Raw genomic sequence first — 22,796 nt, 5'->3', positions numbered from 1 at the left:
ACCGTTGTCCTTTCTGGCAGAAGTCGGGGATCCTGTAATTTTTCGGTCGCTCTCCATCCTCGCATTTTCAATACAATATCAGGATCAATCAGGTTCAAGAATCCAAATAAACAGAGGTGATTTTTAAGCTGGGACTGTCATATTTCCCACATCAACTTGGTATTTTTCATATTGATTTGGAACATCTGATTAAATAAATGCTTTGGGGAATAGAGTAAACCTAGAACACCACCTTTTGAAACAGCCCAGACAGATTTTTTTCTCTCTCTGTCATCGTGTCATATGTAAGTAGGGTTGATCTTGATCCTGCCCAGAATTAAGCACGCCTTCAGCTCAGCACCTCAGCTCCCACCGGCTGGGGTAGAAGTGCGGTGTAGTCAATGAGGCTGAGCCCCCAGGGAAATGTTCTCAGTAATCACTATGTGCACCCCTGGCGTAATGACACTATCTTCAAATAATAAATAATAATCAAGCATATTCCCGTCTACTCCTGACAACAGCATTCAGCATCAAGAGGGTACCCTGGGATGAATTATGTGGTGTTTTTTGAGATTTTTTTTAAGGGGAGAGGACCTTTCCTCTTCAGCTGCCCTAAATCAAGGCTGTCTCTGCACAGCGTCTGGATGAGAAGCAGAACGTAGTTGATGGAGAAACCCTTTTGCTCTAAACCCCAGCAGAAACACCAGACTTTCAAGGCATCTGCACCCGCACAGCCACTGCTGCTGCACCAAGGAGAAAAGCTTCGGGTCTTGGCCAAGGTTTGTCTGATCAAGGACTGTCATGTGGTCCCCAAAAGTCACAGCCATGCCTCTGCCATACCTACCCAGTGCTGATAAACAGGACCCGGAGGTCTGGCCAAGGTGTCTGTTTGCAGTGAAAAGGTGAATTGAGACAAGCTGAAAATCCTTTTGGAAAGCCAGTTTGCCATCTCACTGGGTGTAAACTCATGGCAGCAGGTCGTTTGACTCACCCTCAGAAGTTAGCTGAGGTTTAGTTGATTCCCAGCCATCTGCCTTGGGAATGGACTGGAGTTGTTAGTAAAGCCTGAGCAGGTGTAAAGGAGGTGACGGATTAAAAGAACAGCGAGATGTAAAGAGGTTCTTTTGGAAACCACCAGGGAAGCAATTAGGATGCAATAATTATTTATTTTAAAGCATTTAAGCCAACAGGAGTGGCACATGCTGTTTGCAACAAGGCTGCCCTCTGAAAAGGAAATATTACCTTGAAAGGGGTGGACATGAGGACAAGGAAACAACCCAAGAAGTCAGAATATGTGCAGTTTCACAGCCTTAGTTTGAGTACTAGATGGGGATACAAACATAAAAAGAAGGGGACACGTCCTGGAGAAAAAAACCACGAGTGGATGATGTGAAAGCATTTTTTAACCTGAGTTATAAGAAGTAGCGCCAGGCTTTCCAGCAGATAATTTTTGTTTGTAATTAATCTAGGCCCATCATGTTATAATACAGGAGAGCACTCCATACGCAGTAATGAACTCCACTGCTGGTGAGGGAAGCTGTTCATTAACTCGTTTGCTGACACGCTTTCATCTCCGTGCCGTGGGCTGACTCTGGAGCAGCCCTAAGGGGTTCATAGTCTTTACCTGAGCATGAGAGTTGTGATTCAAGGAAACAGGTAGCAGGGATGGGAATTTGGTTTGGGTCACCTTAGTCTCTCTCTAGTGTCCTCATTTTAAGACTTTCCTTTAACTTTATGCCCTTCGTTCGTAACAGGCAATTTCTGGATTGGCAGGTGCAATCACACAGTTCTGCGTCTATATGGGAGAAAACGCAATGTCAAAGTGAAAGGGTAAAGATACGTTTGAAAAAAATAAGGCAATAATAAACAGCTGCTCAGAAATGGTAGATGCTAAAGGGAATACCAACCTCATTACAAGCCCTTTTCTCCCAACACTATTTCGGAGTGGCAATAAGAAGTTCCATGTATTTCAATTTACTTGCAAATTCCCCTTTCCCTGTAGTTTTTCCAGTTTGCATTTGGGGTACAGACCTGATTTCATTCCTTTTTGAATCAAGGGGAGCAACTTGGGACCACAGGCCTGGCTCTTAGAGACACTGGGCTGCTGCTCAGGCAGTGAAGATTTTTTTTAGGTAATCCTACCCTTGGCAGCAGTGGACAGGAGAAACCAGACTGGCTTAAAAAAGAGGCACCCAAATTAATGCAAGCTTTCTTTCTTCTACTTTTTTTTTCTTTTTTTTCTTTTTTTTTTTTTTCTTCTTTTTACCACACATTTAGAGAGGGAGAGACAGGTGTTCCTGGGCCACACAAAAAGCTATTTGAAAGCACTGGGGGTCTGCGTTAGCTAGAACTGCTTATTTAAATAAGTGGCTAGAGCTTTCAACTCAGCTGCTGTGTTCCTTTTTGGATGTCCTTTTTTTTCCCTGCTCCCTCCCCTCTAATTTGAACAAGCAGGTTAATTTGATAAATCCCTAGCTGCATAAAACATATGCTGTTGCCCAAACTGGGAAGGAGGTCTCCACTTCTCCCCGAGACAGCAGCTTGCAGGGTATCACTCACAGCTGTGTGCTGCAGCAGGCAGACATTTAGTAGAGTGGGTTTTAGGACTTATATGACCAGCCAAGGAGGATTTTTATTGTTTCTCAGGCAGAACTCCTTGTTCCCTGGGCTCTGCTATTAATTCATCTCAGCACTGCTCTGGGGTTAATTAACAAATGCAGCCTATGCTGAGTAGCATCTGCCTTTGAATGGTGCTGCTCAGGTCTGCTTCCAGCTTGGTCCAGTGGATGCTCGCTGGTTATCTGGAATGATGTGCTTTTAGGCTGGTGTGAAGGACTGCAAAAAAGAGAGCAGAAGCCCTTGTTCCAGCTCAAACCCACCTCCTCGCTATAGGCAACTCTGCCAGCCTCGGATGGAACACTGCTCCCAAAGACTGTGCCCTTTGGGTTACTGCCACCAGCACGATTTCATGGCTAGGGAGTCTGTGCATGCAACTAATATGCTATGAAAATGTACGCATATAGGAAGGAACCCCACTACTGTTATAAATGCAATAACTCCTTGGGAAAAAAAGTCTGTGATCTTTTGATTAAAGACCATTTCCCCTGTGTGTGCTGAAAGGAAGCTGCATCGTTGCACTTCCAACTTTATAACTGTTTTTCGGCAGCCTTAAAATTCTCTTCTGACAGCTTTACTAGGGTTTACACTGGTTTATAACACTTGTTTCTTAAGTCACTGTCAGATAATGAAGACATATATACCTATTGTATAACTATCTCTGTGTGTTCATAGCGAACAATTTGATAGTCCAAAACCGCTGCGTATCTGTTAACCAATGAATTGCTGTGAGCACCCTGGGAACCTAACTCTACAGGGGTGTCACCTGGGTACAAATACATGACTCATATTTCACATCTCAAAAACAACAATATTCCATTAAAATAGTAAAAAAAAAAAAAAAAAAAAAATCAGTTACCAAAAAAATTCCCAATTCCTGGACAACAGGGTTTTTTTGGTCAAATACAATCTAGTAGTGGCTTGTCAAAATAATTAAGAAATTCAGACGTTACTCTTATTAGAACATATTAGCAGTAACTTTGTACAGTTATCAGTGAGGGTAGCCTCTCTTCAGAGATCACTGCCTGTGTTCTAGCAGTCTGAGTTCATTGATTCTTCTGGATTTCGCCCTGGAAACACATGTGAATGTCACATGATGGGGCACTCTAGACCGGTGCTGCTAAAGCCACAGAGCCATATAGATGACACGACCTTGGCTTTCCAAATACCAGCCACAGGCCTGGTAATCCCCATAGCTGGCATTGCCAGTGTTCGATGCAGTTGCAAGATTTAAAAGCTCTCATTTTCCCCTTGAACATAATACTGGAAATAGCAAAAATGAAAGCTGTGGGGTTCATTTGCCTCTACACAGCTCCAGGAGGCTGTCATAAATACCATTGTAAAATCTGTATAGATAAACTTGCATACAGAAATACGTAGGAGTATAGAAATACAGGTCTATAGGTGTATATATATTTATAGATACATAGATACATAAATACATAGACAAAACTATCCCTGGGCTAAGAAAGTAAGGAACAGGGGCAAAAAATATTCCCTAAATTCCAGGATCAGAGGGTGCTCAACACCCTGTGCCTGTCCACAATCGCAAGAAGAAGCCAAGTTGTGTAGGTAACATCAACGTGGCTTTGCCTAGAGCCTGAGCATTGCTGGGAAACTGCCATTGAGCTGGGCAGTAAATGCTGACTCTTTCCAGGTTTCCGCTCTTACAAAGCGGAATAAATTTTGGGAAGTTGCTGACAGCGTTGAGGTTGGGATCTTGTTGGGCTGTTCTGAGATGATGTGAAGAGCGCAAAGGAGATGCCACATGACTGAAATCGTAGGCCGTGCAACTTTTGCTTTTCACATCTATGGAGACAGGATTGCATACACTGATTTATGGGGATCCCTCCCCAGCTTAGGGGCCCTCATTGCTGGCCAGGCCAGACACTGAGGCTAATGCCATGTAGAATATTGATGACTTTGTCCTGGGGACATCAGAGGCACCAAAAGAACAGCAAGTCAAGGGCGTAAGGAACAGTTTAGAGCTAACGTGGAGGATATGATTGCTTAAGTTAAGGGTATGGAAGGTTTATCTGGAAAGCTGTGAAAGCTTCTTAGTAAGATTTAGTGGCTTCTGGAAAGACCCTCAGGGGAAATCCTAGAAGCAGAGAGCAATCATAGGAATGATATGGCTTCTTAGGTCAGAAGAAGTGTACAGAAGTATGAGAGACACTGCAGATTACCTGTTAGCACACATGCCACCTGAAAGGTGAAGGTGAAAGCTCAAGCCCATGGTAAATGGTTCCAGGCAACAGCGACTCCTTAGGATCCACCTGCTCTCCACAATGGTACTGTGCTCCCTGGTCTTCAGAGGTATTTCTTTCTGAAAAACCTACAAAATGATGCACAAATGGTTACTGAAAAGATTAGAAATGTGCACCGTATTGTGAATCTGGAGGTTACGTTGACCCTGGAGGCATTTTCTGGGTGCCAGCACATTTTCCATACCAAGCGGAGCACAGAGCAGAACCTTGGAGCAGCTCTGAGCTGCGCAGCCTTGTTGTAACAGAAAAAAAACAGCTACACAAACAGCTGACTTCACCTTTTGCTGTGCTTATGTGGGGCAGTCAGCACCAATTTGGAAAACTGCTTGATATTTTTCCTAAAAATAGCCTTCTGGGTCACTTTTAATCAAGTCCAAGCAGCCAAGTCTCTTGTGTTAGTATTTCTCATATAAATAAAATTTGATGGGGATACCTTCAAAACCAACATCCAAGCATTTAAACAACTTGTCTCGAATCAGTTCTGACTCCAGCCTTGTAAATCATTGCTAAATATCACACAGCTTCGCAGCCTAATCCTCTGAAGAGAGATCTAATGCTGTGTAAATCTGTGTCAGGAGGACAACAGCACCTGTGATGGGTTTCAGGGTGACATTTATGGCACTCTAAAGAAAACGGTAACCTCAGATCTGAAGTCTGGTTCTGCAGGATTTGAACAGAAGACCTTCTACTTTGAGGGGAAGGGGAATTACAGGACATAAATCAAGGATGCGGGAGGAAGCATGCAGGTGCATCAACCAAGGCAGTCTGAAGACCTTGAGAAGATCTGGCTTTCAGTCATTGTGGGTGAAGCTAGCAAAGGCACTTGTTGGGTGCTTGATTATTTTTCTTTTAAATCTGTACATTCATTTTACAAATGAACCAGCTTCCCTTGGTATGGTATGGTTCTTGGTTTCTATCATTGAGCATGATGTGATTGAGCTGTTTTTCTTACACCTCCAGCCTTTCTGGATAGGAACCTCCAAGGCTTTGTGGGGTTAAGGCCATTTTCTGCACTAAACTTTCCACCAAAGTCAGAAATATGTGCCACAGTGTTGGTCCTTTCATGGTATCTCAATAATGCCAGTTACGTTACAGTTTTAAGGTGATTGTTTGGATGGCTTTAGTATATTAGCTATACTCTTAACGTATAATATATATATACACTCTAATATATATAGAAGTATGTATATAAGCATATTTGCTTACTGCTATTAGATGAATCCTTCAGCCCTTTCTTATTGTTTAGGCAACATTAAGTCAGTGGGGAGAGGGAATGAAAGGAGAAGGCTTTGGACTGTATGTTAATGCAGCTTCAGAGTACAGGAGGTAACCAGGGCTGGTAAGAAATCAGGAAGACAGAAAATGGGTGCTGCCTCAGTTTGGAAGCATTGGTGAGTTTAAGGTGTTTTTTAAGTCAAACCCAGATTTTCATCTTTAACTGTGAGCATTGACTGAGCAGGATTGAGGTGAAAGCAGCATGTCAAACCTATAGCATTACTTACTCTTAAAATCATTTCTCGGGTGTGTTCATGTCAGGGGTTCAGATCTGCTTTCTTAGAGATGGGAGAAATGGCTTCACCCGGTGATTTTTACCTCCGCAGTGTCTAAGGGGTCTAAGACATTAGACCTTGATTCTAGTCTGTCTGTCTGTTGTGATGTTGTTATACACTCCCCACTAAAATGCAGAAGTGTTTATTAAGACCTTTCTTCCATGTCAGCTGCTGGGTCTGTACACGGGAGGTGAGTTTATGTCACACCTTGTTGAAGAGTGACATGTTACAGCGTGACAGCCAGCCTCTGTGCCACTTAGTCTGCAGAGGTGGGCTGTTTTATCCCAGAAGATATCCAACCTGCTGCATCCAGCCCCAGCCCAGATCTGGTGTCTCTGAGACCTCCTGCCCTTAGGCTTGCTGTCACCGCCATGCCACAATAAAGCTACCAATAGGTAAATAATTTAACAAACTGAGCAAGTTTTGCAAAGATGCTTAGCTGTACAGACAGTGCTTGTACATTAATATATGCATATTCGGGAGGAAGGTTGTTCCATAGAGGATGCTAGCTTGGGACTTAGGGGACCAGGCTTGTCTTACCCTGCTTTATCACAAACCTCGTCGGTGATGGTGGTCAGCCATCGGTGGGCTGGTCAGATGGCAGTGGGATTCAGAGAAAGAATCATCCCATCCCAAAATGAAAAGGCAGGTTTCCCACTAGACCTGTCTATCCTCACGGGGGAGCTTAGAGTTTCCTCTTACATTAAGCACCTACTTTTTATATGTAGTGAAGAAGAATCCCTGGGTTTAGGCTTAGCTGCTGTCTTTAAAATGCCGGTAGAGCACACTGCTTCCAGGTCAGCTTTGCACACTCACACTGGTGAGTGTGAGATAATGCAATACTATAACTGGGGCTGTGAAAACAGCTAAGATGGGAGTAAGGGAATTGTGATGAGCAATATGCGTAGTTCTCTTCTAAGAAAGTAATATTTTACACTATGTGGTAACTAATTTTGGTTCTTTTTGTAATCCATGCAAACTGGCATGATACCTATGGCATTGTAAAGCTGTTTCTCACACCCTGTTTGGTAAGGACACAGGCTGTGAACCCCGGTTTGAGCATGCAAAACTCAGTTGTTCCATGTATTTGTTAATCTGACCCGTAATCTCCACTGCCATTCATTTCATCCAGACTCCAGTCCTGTGCCTGATAGTTCTGACCAGCTGGGCACTACTAAAACTCTGAGAACATGAAGAGCATTGGAACCCCTCCATGCTGTCTCCAGATTTGGAAATAGTTTATTTCAATGAAAGAGTCTTTGAGAGGTATGAACCTCAATGCTGAGTGCCTGACAAGTTTCCTTCTCCTTTAGAGGCTGTGCAGAAAGCAGAAAAAAATGAAAAAGTGCATAATCAGAGAGTCATGCACATCGTTCTTTTATAGTCTATGGTATAAAGTCATGTCTATCAGCAGTCTAGAAGACTTGTTTCTAATCAGTAAGTTCAAGATTAGTAATTGAATGGTAATCGTAAAACCTTTTATCTCTGCTGGAAATGGTTAGATCTTACAGGTGCTTTCACCCTGAAAGCCCTAAATTATAACACACATTGAAAATGTGTGACTCATATTTTCAGTAGTGGAAGATGTACACACTTTGTGGAGCATACAGCAAACCTATAGCACGGGCATCACAGAACGGTGGTTTTGTAGTGGTATCTCCTTTCTCACCCACTTTGTGCAAGCTGAGGTTAAGAAGATCCCTGTGTGCTTGGTTAGAAGAAAACCAACAACTGTGAAAGACTGTATTTCTAAAAATTTTCCATTAAAGTGGAGTTCTGTTTACGTGTGGATGTAAAAATCTTTTTTCTGTGTTGGTCTAATCTAATGGCTTCCATTTAAGGGGTTTTTTTTTCCCCACTGTTCCACTAATCAGCAGTTTCTTTTCAGGAAGGCAAGTCAGAAGAGAAGGGAAATGGCAGGCGTGTACTAACCATTAAGCATTCTGCTTTCTGTCTCCATTCAGGTCTCTTTAATAAGCCTCATCGCCAATACACTTGGATACTCTGAGATGGGTCCCATTAAATCCCTCAGGACCCTCCGAGCTCTTCGACCATTAAGAGCATTGTCAAGATTTGAAGGGATGAGGGTAAGAGCATATAAAGCATCGATCAAAGCTCAACTGTGTGACATCAAGCATGTAACAGGGAACTGTTGCACATGGTTTTGTCTTCGTTTTGTATGCCAAAGGAAATTAATGATAATGCTTTATCAAAACAACAAAATCAGAAAACCCTTCTTTGTCTTGATTGCAATTGTATCGTTACAGATTTATCCTCTGGTGGATTTAATAATAAACTAATCCTGCTGCCTAACTTGTCATATTGCACTTCAAAAAACAGCTTTTTGTCCGAGGAAGCATCTGGCTAACAATTACCTCTCAATTATAAGGTGTATCAGGGGAATAACCAAGCTACAAGTTTGCTCCCTGCTTTTGACATGTATTAAAATGAGACTGACTGGGAAAGTTCTTAATGACTTTTTCACTAATAGTTAAAGCAAAAATTAGAAATGCTAAAGATAGGAAAAGCAAATGAATGAATATATAAAAGCTTTCCTTTGAACAGATTGCAGTTTTAATGTGGAATGTCAGGATTAACATTAAAACCATGTAGCTTGTATTTGTTGCTCCACCTTGTGCATCCACCTCTTTCCCTCTTGCATTCCTTTGCAAGCATGGCTATATCCACACAGCATACCTGTTTATTTGTTAAGCCTACCTGCTACACTAATCAATTATTTCTAGATAAGCACTTTATTTAACATCTTGTGCCATGCATGACTTGCAGATGGTGATGTGTTCTGTATAAGATGAGTTTACTGCTAATCTTGCAGAGTGCATAGCAAGATAAAGCAAATCTGTGACAAAATTACACATAAAAATTTTTTTTATATATACAGCTTTCATAGTGAGGTATATTCAGGGTAAACTTTTCCTACAGACAGAATATTGGTCCAAATCATCAGTGACTAAAACGTGTAGTCCATGCACTGGGCTCCTAGCAATTAACTGTTCTCAATGCAATACCCTTGCAGTAAGGCAGGCTGAAGGCTAGAAAAGTCTTAATGACTGAGATAACCCAGGAAATACAGTGACAGAGCAATTTATGAAAACCCTGTACCCATACTTTTCCTCTTCTGTGGATGACCAGAACTGGGGATCTATGGCTTTGTCCCACATATCTTGTGTTGATCTAAATCACATTATTTTTGTGGATGAAGATCAGACAAATCTGATTGCATATCACCCCCCTTTGTGTTAGTACTAAGACAAAAAGATTGTAAAGGCTCTGTTCATCTGGGCACCCAAGCCTGAATTGTTTTGTTCACCACTCTCTTTTCAGCAAACACAGGCAGTATTTTAAAGGTTATTCACAAAATAAAACAAAAGCCAACAGCAGATCCTCAGTTGATACAAAGCGATGTCGCACTACTGATCTTAATAAAAGATCTCACTCCTATGTCACCTGACAACCTCACTCCAAGTCTTTATTAAACATTTGCAGTTTGAGCAGAAGTTGGTATTACCAAAAGCTGCACTGGTTTAACTGCTGGAGTGATTTGTGCATCGACTCTCTCAAATCAGTTTAAATCTGGCTTATGAAGGCTTAGCTTCTGCTGCTGGATTTGCAAGTTCACGTGAAACCCCTTTAACGTATTCTGAGCTGACATAAGAATGTTCACTCATGACTTTGCATCAGTTTAACTCAATTGGATTCAAACCTGAAAAGCAGTGGGATGACTAGCCCAAAGCATCAGAAAAGTGAGACTGAAATAGGGAAGAAATAACGTTAATAAGTTCTCATTTCTAGGTGAGAATAGCAAGAGGTTGGCTTGGTGGAGATCTTACGTGGCATAGACCCATGCATCACCCCAGCAAGTTTCCTTCCTAACATGCTCATACTTGTAGGACCCCTCGTTCTTGACTCAACATCCTATTTCTTCCCTGTACTACTGCTGCAGCTGAAATATATTAAGTCATTCCGAGCTATCAGAGGCAGTGAATTAGCTTATAAATGATGATAAAGTGTAATTGAGAATACGTGCTATTGGAAAATCAAACCATTTTATTTTTAGTTTGTCTAACCACACTTAACATGACTAGGGACAGTCAGACCTTTCATTATTAGGAGTTCATATGCTTCAAAATGCACAGGAAAATTGCCAGCACAGTGATGGACTAAATAATGATAATGTTGAGAAGCAAACACTGACAGTAAGAAAATAATAATAGTTTGCTCTATTATAATGTCTTTTTCTTGAATAATTGAAAGATCTCTGCGTGATTAGAACAGGAGCAGAAAAGTTCTCATTTATACTGCAGTAAGAGACTTATTTCACTTATGTCATTGACACTGTACCTAAATTTTGGAAACCATTGGTCCTGAGGCAAAGGCACAGAGTAGCACTCGGATGGCCAAGGGGACCAGTTACCATCAGACTTGAGTCCTTTCCCTGTCTGCAGACAGTCTGGGACCTTTCTGAGTTTGACACAAGTCCCATGAGAGCTCTGGGAAATAAAACTGAGCTGTTGCCATCCTGCCCCTCTGTCCCCAGAAAAGACCCCAGTAAGACCAGCATCCCACCTGGCAGTTACTGTAGACCCTGGGGGTTCCCATGCACATGCCACCCCCCTGCCTGACCCACTGCTTTCCAGGCCAAATCAGAGCCCAGCCTAAATGAACTTGGGTCTGTCTGTCCCAAATCAAGAAATCTCCGATGTCCCCTCATTTGTTGTCCATCAGGGAATGATTTCAGAGGCACCACTTCCCTGCAAGTTTCTTCCCAGCAAAGGAGGCTATGGCAATATTTTAAAAGGATGAGTGGGATGATGATAGACCATTTAATGTGAAAATGATACTAGGCGAAGTTATGGTGAGGCTGCTACAAGATACGTACAGGAAAGAAATAGCATAATTAATGCTAGTTAGCATGATTTCATGGGAATAGTTCTTGTAAAAGTGATATGGTCCTTTGACTTGATTACAAATTATGCTGATGACGGTAACTGTGCTGATATAATATCCTTAGATTTCAGAGAGGAATCTGATACCATGGGACACTGTGATGAAAAAATGAGCTTTGTACCAAGCCAAGTAAACATATTTTATATTAATTTAAAATGGCTGATGGATCTCGAAGAGTAATTGCAAACAGTGATGACACCGTATATTCAGTGATGCGTGTCTCAGGGTGAGGGATCCTTCAGAATGAGAACTGTCCTTAATCTGAACTTTAACAGCTTCGGGAAGAAAATATAAAATCTTTGCTGACAACACACAAAGTGAGCAGAGCAGTAAGTGATATTGCAGATAAGGGAATTATACTGACTGATCTGGATCACAGTGAAAAACAGATCAATTGTACAACATGCATTTTAATAAAACCATATACATCGTATACCTCGGGAAGAGGAAAGTAGGTCACTCCAAGGGTCATTTCTTTGAAAACAGAAGCTGAGAAGGGCTTAGGGGTTGGGGTGACTGTTCAACAGGGCACAAGCTTTTGGGCAGGTCCAATAAATGAGGTGACTACTAAATCCCTCAAGATGCAGGGAAACAACCTAGCGAGGAGAAGGAGAGGGCAATGCTTCAATACTGGATTTCCACCAAACTGCTGGAAATGGGGTGGTAAAATGGGAAAGTCTCTGCAGGGAGCTATGAGTGTGATTAGAAATCTGAAGGAACCATGACAGTTAGAAGCTCTGGGTTTTTTTTAATTACCCAAAGCAATGTTCAGTGTTAACTCACCGGCAGCAAAGATGGAAATGATAGGAGAAGATACCTAATGGCAGATCACTAGTGCCTCAAGTTCAACAAATTGGACCTAAAAATACAGCACCTGTTTCTAACAGTGAGGACAGAGGACACAGGAATAGATTATCCAATAATATAATTTTTGGCCATTATTTGACATCATGGCACTGTAAATGAGATAGATGTCTTTGTACAAGCTGTGCCCAGGCTTGGCTAGGTGTTATAACCTGTGCCTGAAATTACTGCGGGAAGTCTGGGGGGCTCTGCTGTAGCAAAGGGGGGATTGACACATTGTGCAAGTCTATTTCTGGGTTGAAAATCTGAATTGGCTTCAGCTGGGGAAGTCGCCCATGAGATCAGGAGAGCTAGGGGCCAGGCACAGGCTCTGGATATGCCCCACTGTGGTTTAGGGCAGGGGGTGGCTCGGTTTCCAGGCTCTCTCTAAAGAAGTCACCAGGAAGGTGGTTTCACGTGTAAAGGTGTTGATGGAAACCAAAAGGTATGAAACCTTTTCTTATACGAGGCTATATATGTTGCTGTTCCTGCATGCAGCAGAAATTCAGCCCTTTCCATGGCAAGGTTTGCAGCTAAACTTCTAAAATGAATTTATGATAATAACTTGCCTTTATGTATCCAGGTCTTTAAGTCCTTTCACTTGTCTCAGTGCAAATCAAGAGTGCTTCCAGCAGACCAAATGGCATCAGGCTGGTGTAAGAACAGAAGCAGCGAGAGAAGAATGAAAGCCCCTGTTAATAATTAATTTAGAGAGGTGTTACAGGATTTGCTCCAGCCTCATGTCGTGTTTTGTTATCTACAAGCCATTGAACATAATTCAGCAGAAGGAAAAAAGCAGGATGCGGGCATCGCCATTGATTGCACTGCTGAAACCTGGATGTCTGTGTCCTGTCACAGGGCTTGCGGGTGGGAGCTGGGTGCAGCGGCATGTGTAACAGAAGTGCAGTGGCTTTGTGCTGTCATGGATTAAAATTGAACAAAAATATTGTCCTGCATAACAGCAAATGGGAAAAAAAAGCTACTTTGACAAAGGCCAAAGCTATATCCAAATAAGCCCTTGATTTGGAAATTATTTGGCATTTTGGTGAACACAGTAAACTTGGTCTTAGAACAAAGCTAGACATTGATTAACATCCCAAATTTAAAGATAAAATTAGAAGGAAAAAAAAAAAGGAAAGAAATTGAATAGTCATCAGGAATGGGCCTATACAGAAAAAAAATAAAAAATTGGTCAAGCAGCTTTTCCTGTATAAAAATTAGCTTCATTCATAAATGCACAAAATATAAATCTGGATTTTGAAAGAGCTACATAATTTTGTATTGTACATTGTAGATGAAGCTGCTGCTATACATGCATGAAACCCATATTACTCCTCTGGCTATTTTTCTTCCTCAGCAATGCAAAAATGGTGGGGAAACGCATGTTACATTATTAGCTTGCCAGAAAATTGGACACTAATATAAGAGAAACCAAGAGCTGATATTTTCCATAATCAGATTCACAATTGAATAAAATTTAATTTTTATGGATCAATATCACCTTGTCTTGGTTTCAGAAATGTAGATGGAGAAGAGGAAGAGCTTAATGTCTGCCTACCAGATTTTATTCTCCAAAGCATGAGACAGAGATGGAGACAAATTCACGCAGTGGGGCTGGTGCTTGCAGCAGGGCGCTCAGGCATCTCTGCCTGGACTGTGCAACTGCAGCATCTCCAAAAGCTGTGAATATGGAGAAACCTTCTTGACACAGGAAGTGTGATAGTGTTCTTCCCTCAGAAAGTATTGGTAAATGATGTGCAGCTTGCCTTGTTGATGTACTGGTATTATAACGCTGCGTTCAAACCCGGCAGCCATAGAGGATCTGTAGATGGTCTGACCTTTATTGCTTTTGCATAGCTTCAGAGTGTTGCTCATTGCCCGTGCCATCATTCCAATACCTTAAAAGCTCCTTTTACCTTTTATTTTTACATACGATTTTACACAGAAGTATACAGCCCTGCCTGGGCTGGTGTGTAGGAACTTTACAGCATGCCACAGGAAAAAATAATGCATATTTTTTCAAAATTAGAAAGGCTTCACTGTTTTAATCATGCATACTGATCAGACAGGGGAAGCTGCCTTCGTACACTATGTCTCAATCAGTTATTATTTAAATAAGTAATATTTTTCACAGCTAGAGTTCACGTTCCAAGGACTATGGAGGCCTGAGTTCAGTAAAAGATTTCAGAAATCTTATTTTTTGGTCTATTTTAAGACACTGTGATGTACCCCAGCTGTTTCCAATTAATCATATGATTATGAGAGATAGTTTGGAGTGTATTTTCCAGTAGGATCTGAGATGTCAAGATGACTTCACAGATTGGTCCTGAATTAAAAAATTTCCCTTGAAAAAACATCATCCCATGCATGGGATGCCAACAGATTAGCTCTTCAATTACAAAGAGATTGAGATATAATCATGTGTGAAATCTTCAATGGTGGTCTGGCTCCTCAAGTAGTGTTAGTAGTTATCCACCTGTCACCATGTGAGGGTTCAGCCTAGTTAATCAAGGATGCACAACAACTTGTTAGCAAAGCATCTGGGTAAGTGATGATATTAAATCTCTTTTTCCTCTCCTGTTTCTCCAAGGTGGTGGTCAATGCTCTCGTGGGAGCCATCCCTTCCATCATGAATGTTCTGCTCGTCTGCCTCATCTTCTGGCTTATCTTTAGCATCATGGGAGTGAACCTGTTTGCTGGGAAGTTTGGGAAATGCATTAACAAGACAGAAGGAGATATGCCTTTAGACTCAAAAATTATTAACAACATGAGTGACTGCATACTGTATAACGTGTCAGGCACATTTTACTGGACAAAAGTTAAAGTTAACTTTGATAATGTTGGTGCTGGGTACCTGGCTCTGCTGCAAGTGGTAAGTGTGACCATCAGAAACTAATGGGCAAATGTTGCTTATTCCCACTGAAATCAACAGTTTAAAGGCTCGGTTAACCTCTATGCTTTTCAGAATTTTTCACCCTCACCCATCAGGGAATGCTTTTCCTCAAATGTAAATGAGTCATATTTGGTGTATTAATTTGGCCTAGGGATGTTTATGGCAGCTTCTGGGTTTAGTTTGAATTTCTGGTGCATCACTAATATAGCCCTTTGGGAGGCGATTGGACTGTTCAGGAGAATTAAAGACCAAGACACTGGAACAGGTTGCCCAGAGCAGCTGTGGATGCTCCATCCCTTGAGATGTCCAGGGCCAGGCTGGATGGGGCTTTGAACAACCTGGTCTAGTGGCAGGTGTCCCTGCCCATGGCAGGGGGGTGGGAACTAGATGATCTTTAAGGTCCCTTCCAACCCAAACCATTCTGTGATTCTATGATGCCATGATTCTGCTATTCTATGACCATTTTGTGATATTGTAATCCAGAGCAAAGTTCAGTTCCAGAAACAAAAAGTCATGGCCCAGGAAGGACTGTTCATGCAGACAGAGTGTACTAGCCCCCCTGAAAAGCCTGGAACTTCACTACGCTCTGCTGGGAAAAAATGAAGTTGCAGTGCCTTCGGTTACTCAGCTCAAGTTACTGCATAAAGCTGTAATCACAAAGGAGTCTTAATTTACAGTCCTCTGCTCACCTTCCATGGAGATGTTAGAGACACCTGTGCCTCTCATTCTGGTTCTTCACCTCATTTCCACCTGCTAAACTTCACGAGTCAGACTGAACCTAACTGTGAAACGTGGAGGTGATCAGATTGCTGTGCTCCATACAGCCTGGTGTCTCCAGAAAGGTGGCAAGAGCATATCAGAGAAGAGACTGTTGAGGTTCAAAACCGATGGCAATACTTGATCTATAAAGACAGAACATTCAGCAGCAAATGTAAAACATGGATAAATGAGTTATATGTGCTGAGATTTACTGTGTTGTGATGCAGCACAACCCGATGGATAGAGCCACAGGAGACTCCATCTTCTTGTCCGAGCTCTGTTGCCAGACTACTGAGTGAATTTAGACAAATTGCTTTGTGTTTCAGTTCCACGTGCCCCTCATGTAAAATAGTGGTAACAATACTTATTTCCATTGTTCCTAACTTGCTCTGAAGCCTAGTGATGGCAAGGGCTGGATACGCACTAGCAATGTTTGTTGTGTTGCATTTTATGTTCATGGAATTAAACAAGTCCCTCGCTACACCCTTGGACAGGGACGTTACTTTCTTGAATTGCCTGTGACGGCATTCCTTGCTTCTGGGATAAAAACTTGCATGCTGGGAGCTCAAGTCAGCTGTCACGTATAGACATTCACCCCTTGCAGTGCAATAGGGTGCTGCCCTGGGTCCCCCCTGCCCTTCTGAGAGGGCGTGAGCCTCCCACAGCTCCCCATCGGATCTGCCAGCCCTACTCCTTCCCATCACACAGGTTTGCTTTCTCCCAGATCTTCCCCCCCCCCCCCCACCCCCCCCACCCCCCAGTCACAGATGCATGAAATAGCTCCATGAAGTAGCTTTCATTTTTGTAGAAATGCTTATCCTGATCCACTGTGTCCTGGTACACGTACACTGGAGTGTGAGATTTTCTGACCACTGTCCATCGAGCCTTTGCTTTCATACCCTCTGGAAAGCAGAAAGGTTAGAATGGGCACAACCCCTTCTGGTTCTTTCCATGACATAAAGCTGAACTTGCTGAGAGCGAAAGCTTTTATCTTTCGCATGTAATTATGATATCCAGCTCACCCATGCAGGGCAGATTAATTCACTTTGAACGTCTTTAATTAGATTTTCCGTTCTATATAGTGCTTTCTTTTTCTTTTATTTAAACATCCAACGTAGCTGAGCAAAATTTCCCCGGTTTAAAATATTGTGCTTACCTGAAGCTTCCTATCTCCTCCATGACTACATAACAGATGCCTAGTTTGGTGAAAAAATTCCATCAGAACAGTAGTTACTCCTTCATCATTTCTTTTATAAGGCACAGGCTCCAGCATTCTGGAAATCTGCAACTTTTCATAAATGGGTGTTGCTAAGGAATATCCTGAAGCACTGTCTTCTACTGTTCTGCAGCATCAGTTCCTGGGCACATGGCACTGGTGATACTGGTTGCATTCAGCAGGTGGGATTGTCTTCTGTTGGAACCAGTGGTGGCAGAAGAAGCATAACTGGTTGTAAGGTGGATCTCGGCACCTCAGCACATTTATGAAGGGACAGTTTAGTGCTGATATTTTCCAGCTGCCAATGGACTTGATGACCCTGCACGTTTCTTTCAAACCTGTGATCCTGTATTGGGTAGCAGAGAAGTAGTACAAAAGGAATGCCGTAAATGTGGAGTCTGTGCAGGACAAACTTGATTATGGTAGGAAATTAAGGAGTCCCAAAACGTTGCTCAGCTTCTACAGCAGGCGCTGACTTCTTCCAGGAGGAAAGGCAGGAGCCAGATGCCATTAGGGGATTGCTTTTAGCTTTCATCCTGCACCTGGAGCTCTTATGTCTAATGCTAATGACAGTCTTAGGCAATAAAGATGACAGGCACAGAGAAGGGGCCCAAACATCTGGATCTCCTTTGCCAGACTCCAGCCAAGGAGTGTCGGTTACAGGTGCTCCTTGCCAAATATCCTCCATATGGGGTTGTGTTTCATGAGCAAACCACCGTGGGAATTGCAGGGGATCAGTTAACAGCTCAGCTCTCCTAAAGAGACAGGCACATCCAGGCATCTTTTTTCAGGCTGAGACAGTGCGCAGCAATGATGAGATAGGCATTTTGGTTACAACCAGCCGGGGTCCAAAACAGGAGCTTTTAAGTGGGACTTGTCTTTTGACTGCTGACTTTTTCTCCTGCTGCAACATACTCTTTAAGTGACTCTGAAGTTACCTTTGAAGGCCTGAATGTGTCTGAAAATCCAAATGGAAATATGTAAAACAAATCTGCCTGCCTAGTATTCTGTCTTCACTTCTACAACATCATTTAAAGAAATTAGAAGTTACTACTATGGAAGCTTTAAGGCTTCCTACTATCCAGAGGCAAACTTTCTGACAATTGGTTGAGAACTACATGAAACTTTCCCCAAATATTCTCTGCTATTTTCCTACCCTGTTTAGGATCCATCACATTCTGACAATGCCACTTTGAATTTATGAGTCTGAGAAAACATTCACATGAGGTGGTCAGTCAAGTTTCAAGCTTCTCCAACTAACAGGTTGTCTCAGAACAGATTACTAAAATAGGAGGTAGCCTCTGCTCACTCTACAAGCAAGAGAAATACCTCATTCACAGGGAAGAAAAGATCATTATTATAATGACTTTTTAATTTGCAAGAAGGATGATTCACTCTTCAGGGGATTGAACACCCTTAACACCCTAATCTGTTAGGAAAAAAATATTGCTACAACCTAGTGCTTCAGTAATGTTTTTTCTATATACCCAGAATTGCTTTGCAGATCACAGCACCTATGTTTTATAAATCTGTATTTGAGCTGAACAAAGAAATAGCCTAAATTTCCGGTAGGAATCTTGCGTTTCCCTTGTGGAATCCTTCCTTTCATGTTATGATCACCTCCATGTATTTTTTTGCAATGTATCTTGAAATTTTGGGAATCTATTGAAGAACACCAAGAAGACAAGTTGTCTCTCCCATACCATCTGGCTTGCTTGGAAAAGTTCTCCTTAGACAGGAATAGACTTACATCTAATACGTCCTACAGTTCTTTCTCACTCTGGGATGCCAGAGAAGGGATGGGAAGATGACAGAAGCACTCCTAGACCAGTACAGCAATCAGGAGCCACAGAGTTAAATCAGCCTCTCATCCCAGGTTTGAAGTCACGACTGAGCTCATAAATCAGCTACAAAACTGTCATGAGACACCAGTGTGTGTCTAAAATGAGAGTTACACAATCTCTTGCACTTCTGTAAACTGCAATGCCAGATTCTACTCTCACTGTGGATGAAAAATGTGCAAAAAGTCTGTGCTTCTGAACACACCATAAATTGGTGCACCAGGGTAGATTTCTCCATATGTCCAAAGATCAAAGATCCTGTGTCCAATTCCATGAGGAAGTACTGGTGGAAATTCAAAGGGAGCAGAGGCAGTGCCCTTGGAGCCCACACAGCCCAGCGCAGTGCAGACCTCTGGGGTGCCCTGGTGGGTCCAATGCTCAGTGGTGCCCTCCCCACCAAATCTTAACACAAAGTAGATATAAAACAAATGTTCCGTATAAAATTGCTGCTATGTTAAAATTGAACAAACTGAAAAATATGACAGAAAAGCCAGCAGACAGTGGAGTTAGCATAGCCAACTTACAGACATGTAGTTTGGCTGTACTGCTGGTGCCTGGTTTAGTTTTCAGAAGTTTCTCTCACCAACAGTAGTGCTTAAAGAAGTATTTTGGAAATGCAAAGACCAGGATTTCTACTGTCAAAAGCAGCCATTTTTATTGCGCTAATGCAATCCTCTTCTTGAAAAAAACAAACCAAACAAACAAACAAAACCCAAAAAACCCACAACCAAACAAAAAAAACCAAAACAAAAAAAAAAAAAAAAAACACTACAACACCCCCCCCCCCCCAAACCCCAAGTAAACTCACAGATATAAAGGCTTGTTGTGTTTTAAGGCTCCAGCTAGTGCCATCCCACCTATCCTCCTCCCCACTAATTTACTGCATTGCAGCTATAACCACCAGTCAAATAACAAAACATAATCCCATCCCAAGATGAGTTTATCAGTAGATAATCTCATCACATGACAGTTTCAGTGGAAAGTGGTGTTTCTTTGGATAGCTTCCAGGCAGGATAATATCACAAACACTCCCATGAAGATTTTGTCACTTCCTTATCCACACTGTAAGTGGTTACTAATTCCAGATAAATAATTTCTTTTCCAGTGTTATATTTCTTTCATTCTCAGTATCTTTTACCCTCTGCAGATGAAGTGTCTAGGGAAGCTTTCCAGAAGCCCCATGGATTTTTAGTTCTCTTACTTCTGGACAACTGGGAAAAACAGAAAATCACAGTACTTCATTCTCTTAATATTTATTTTTGTCAGATCACTTCATCATCCATTACCACTATAAACCACTGTGCCTGGCAGTAGAGTCTCTTGCGTCTGTGGTACACATTGAAGGGTAAAACAGCTACTCAAGAGAAAAGATTTCTTCCCAAGTGGGAGAAAAGTACAGGCTAAGATCATATAGTTTTGTGCCACAGAGAGGATTTCTTGTTTCATCCCACCCTCCCTTCCTGAACGGCACTTGGAGCTGGAAGCTGCAAGTGACTGTAAATGACACCAGAAAGTTTTTCATCAGATTAGAAAGAGAACAGCAAAAAAGTAAAATATTAGAACAGTTAAGGAGGATCAGCATGACAACTTCAAATAATTATTTGTTTCTATAAAACTGCTGATCATTCCTGTAAACACTTTACATCTAAAGTGGCTTTTAAAACACTGTACCATGGAATAGATTTTCCAAAGTGTTCTGATTTGGGTGTTGGGGGGGTGTAATCTCTTTCAACCAGTAGACAAAAATGAATGCAACCTTTCAAACATTATTTTATATATAGTTGAATGAGAAATACGGTTGACCTCTTGTACAGCATTTTGCTTTAGTTCAGTAGCCTTCAGAGGGAAATGGGAAGGCAGCGTTACCTTCAGGATTTAGTGTAATAGTGGAGAGTGGATAATGGAGCATTTCTAAAACCACTGGATGTACCTAGCTGAACACGAATGCCTGGGCTTCTCCTGGGAACCACTGGCCAAATTCATATTAGCATTATCTGGAATTGCGTGCCTACGTACCAGGAGAAAATTCAACCTAAGTGTCAGTAGGATGCAAAAAAATATTGGGTGTGGGTCTTTCATGGATGCTAGTGTAAATCTGATTACATGAATAAATCCAAAAATGCCTGATTATCTGCTCACACTGGTTTTAAATCCAGGCTAAATCTAAATGGGTCAGAAGTCAAATGAGAAACAACCCCAGAGAACGAATATAAAGGCAACGTGGCTTAGGCAAGGGTCAGACCCAATGCCAGGTGTGTTTGGCATCAGGCTGCACCTGACGAGATGCACATAGTGAGAGCAGAAAGTCATGATTTTGCTACAGAATAGTAAAAAATCACTTCTGTGTATTTCTCCTAGGAGTGTTGCCACTACCCTTCCTGCATTGCAGTTTCCAGTCAGAGACACTGACTTCTGTAGAATCCCTCCTTGTTTAAATAATTAAAAAAAATAAAAAAAATAAAAAACCTTGATGTAAAAAAAAAAATCAGATCTGAACAGTAAAGCAGATTGTTTCCAGGTCCGGGCTCACAGCAGGTGCTGATTGCCTTTGCTCCCTTCCAGTCAGCTGTGATTTATGCAGCTCCCTGGGCTTTAACTTTGCCTTGATTTACCCTGTTTTAAAAGAGGGCAGAATCCAACCTTCAGTGGGATCCTACAGTGCAGTTGCTGCCTGTCAGCCTGGACAAGCACTATGGATGGGATGCGTGTCATCTGGTCCGAGACTTGTGCAGGAGAGCACTCCGAGTTGTCCTGTGTAGTCTTATTTCTTCATTACTTGAAATTCTTAAGGTCAAAACTTCCAAAGATTTAATGGCCATCTTTTTTCTCCTTTTCAAAATCTCTTTCAAAAACCTCTAGTTTACCCCTACAAGGCAAGAAAATCAGAAAACATGAATAAGAGAATCTAGGAGAAAGCCATTTTGGAATGATTTTAAACACCTAGATGATCATAAACTCAGGGATACATACTGCTTTAAAAGAGAGGCAATTCCTTAACTGTGAAGAACATGCTCAACGTTGCATTTTTAAAACTCATCACAGAAATGATATAATCATTTAAATATACACTTATTTAATATGCTTAATTATGCATTTCGGTTTTTTTCTTTCAGGCTACATTTAAAGGTTGGATGGATATTATGTATGCAGCAGTGGATTCACGAGAGGTAAGTCACTACAAGGAAACTAATCATTTCCTTCCCCATTGACCTTTGCAGCATTTGTGGTGTCTGACAACAAAAAAAATACATGCAGGTTACAAGTCCCTGTCTTTCTCTGGTTAAGAAAGTTGCAGACCTTGATTTTTTGCAGCTGCTACTAAGGCATCACAACGCTCAGCTTAAAACAAATGTAGCCCTCAGTTCTTGCACAACTGATTTATCTATTCATACTGCAAAACTCCCAACACAGAGAGGTACCTCCAAGGTGAGACTGTCTCCCAAAACCCTAAATTTTCCCCTCTGTTCCTTCCAGTCTCCCTGTTGACTGCCGTATTTTCTAAGGTTCTAACTTTTGATGATAGAACCTGTTTAAAAGTGGTGGGTTTAGATTACATTCCCCTTGTAACCCAAATACTCAGCCCTCCCTATGTCTTCACCATGAGTAAGTTTGTTCCCTGCAACCGGCAGCTCCACTCAAGGAGGGTGGGGGAGCTCCTGGCAGGGAAAGGGGCTGAGCTGGCTTGAGATGTGCTGGAGATCTGGGTGCTGGTGACCGCCCAGGTCTCACCTGCCTCCTGTGCAGCTTTCTGGTTTCCTAAAGACAAAAAAAAAGGCATTTCCCTTGCTACTGCTGCATCACACGTGGTTTGTTTATTTTTTTATCAAAGGATCTGTTGTCTCCTTTCCCCCTTTTAGTAATATTAAA

The 22,796-nt window shown here is 41.9% G+C and overlaps 1 protein-coding gene across 3 annotated transcripts in view; it reads left to right on the top strand.

Annotated features, from left to right (window-relative positions):
* LOC101918751 (sodium channel protein type 5 subunit alpha) overlaps positions 1–22,796 on the top strand; it is a 216,594-nt gene that overhangs the window by 185,335 nt on the left and 8,463 nt on the right. For all 3 annotated transcript variants that reach the window (XM_027791757.2, XM_027791756.2, XM_027791755.2), the window contains 3 exons: positions 8,377–8,499; positions 14,811–15,092; positions 22,043–22,096. In XM_027791757.2, the coding sequence (XP_027647558.1) occupies positions 8,377–8,499; positions 14,811–15,092; positions 22,043–22,096 (459 nt within the window). The remainder of the gene's footprint in view (positions 1–8,376; positions 8,500–14,810; positions 15,093–22,042; positions 22,097–22,796) is intronic.

Source organism: Falco peregrinus, chromosome 5, assembly GCF_023634155.1.
Source record: "Falco peregrinus isolate bFalPer1 chromosome 5, bFalPer1.pri, whole genome shotgun sequence".
NCBI lineage: Eukaryota > Metazoa > Chordata > Aves > Falconiformes > Falconidae > Falco > Falco peregrinus.
The sequence above is the reverse complement of the archived record's forward strand: the minus strand, read 5'-3'. Positions and strand labels throughout refer to the sequence as shown.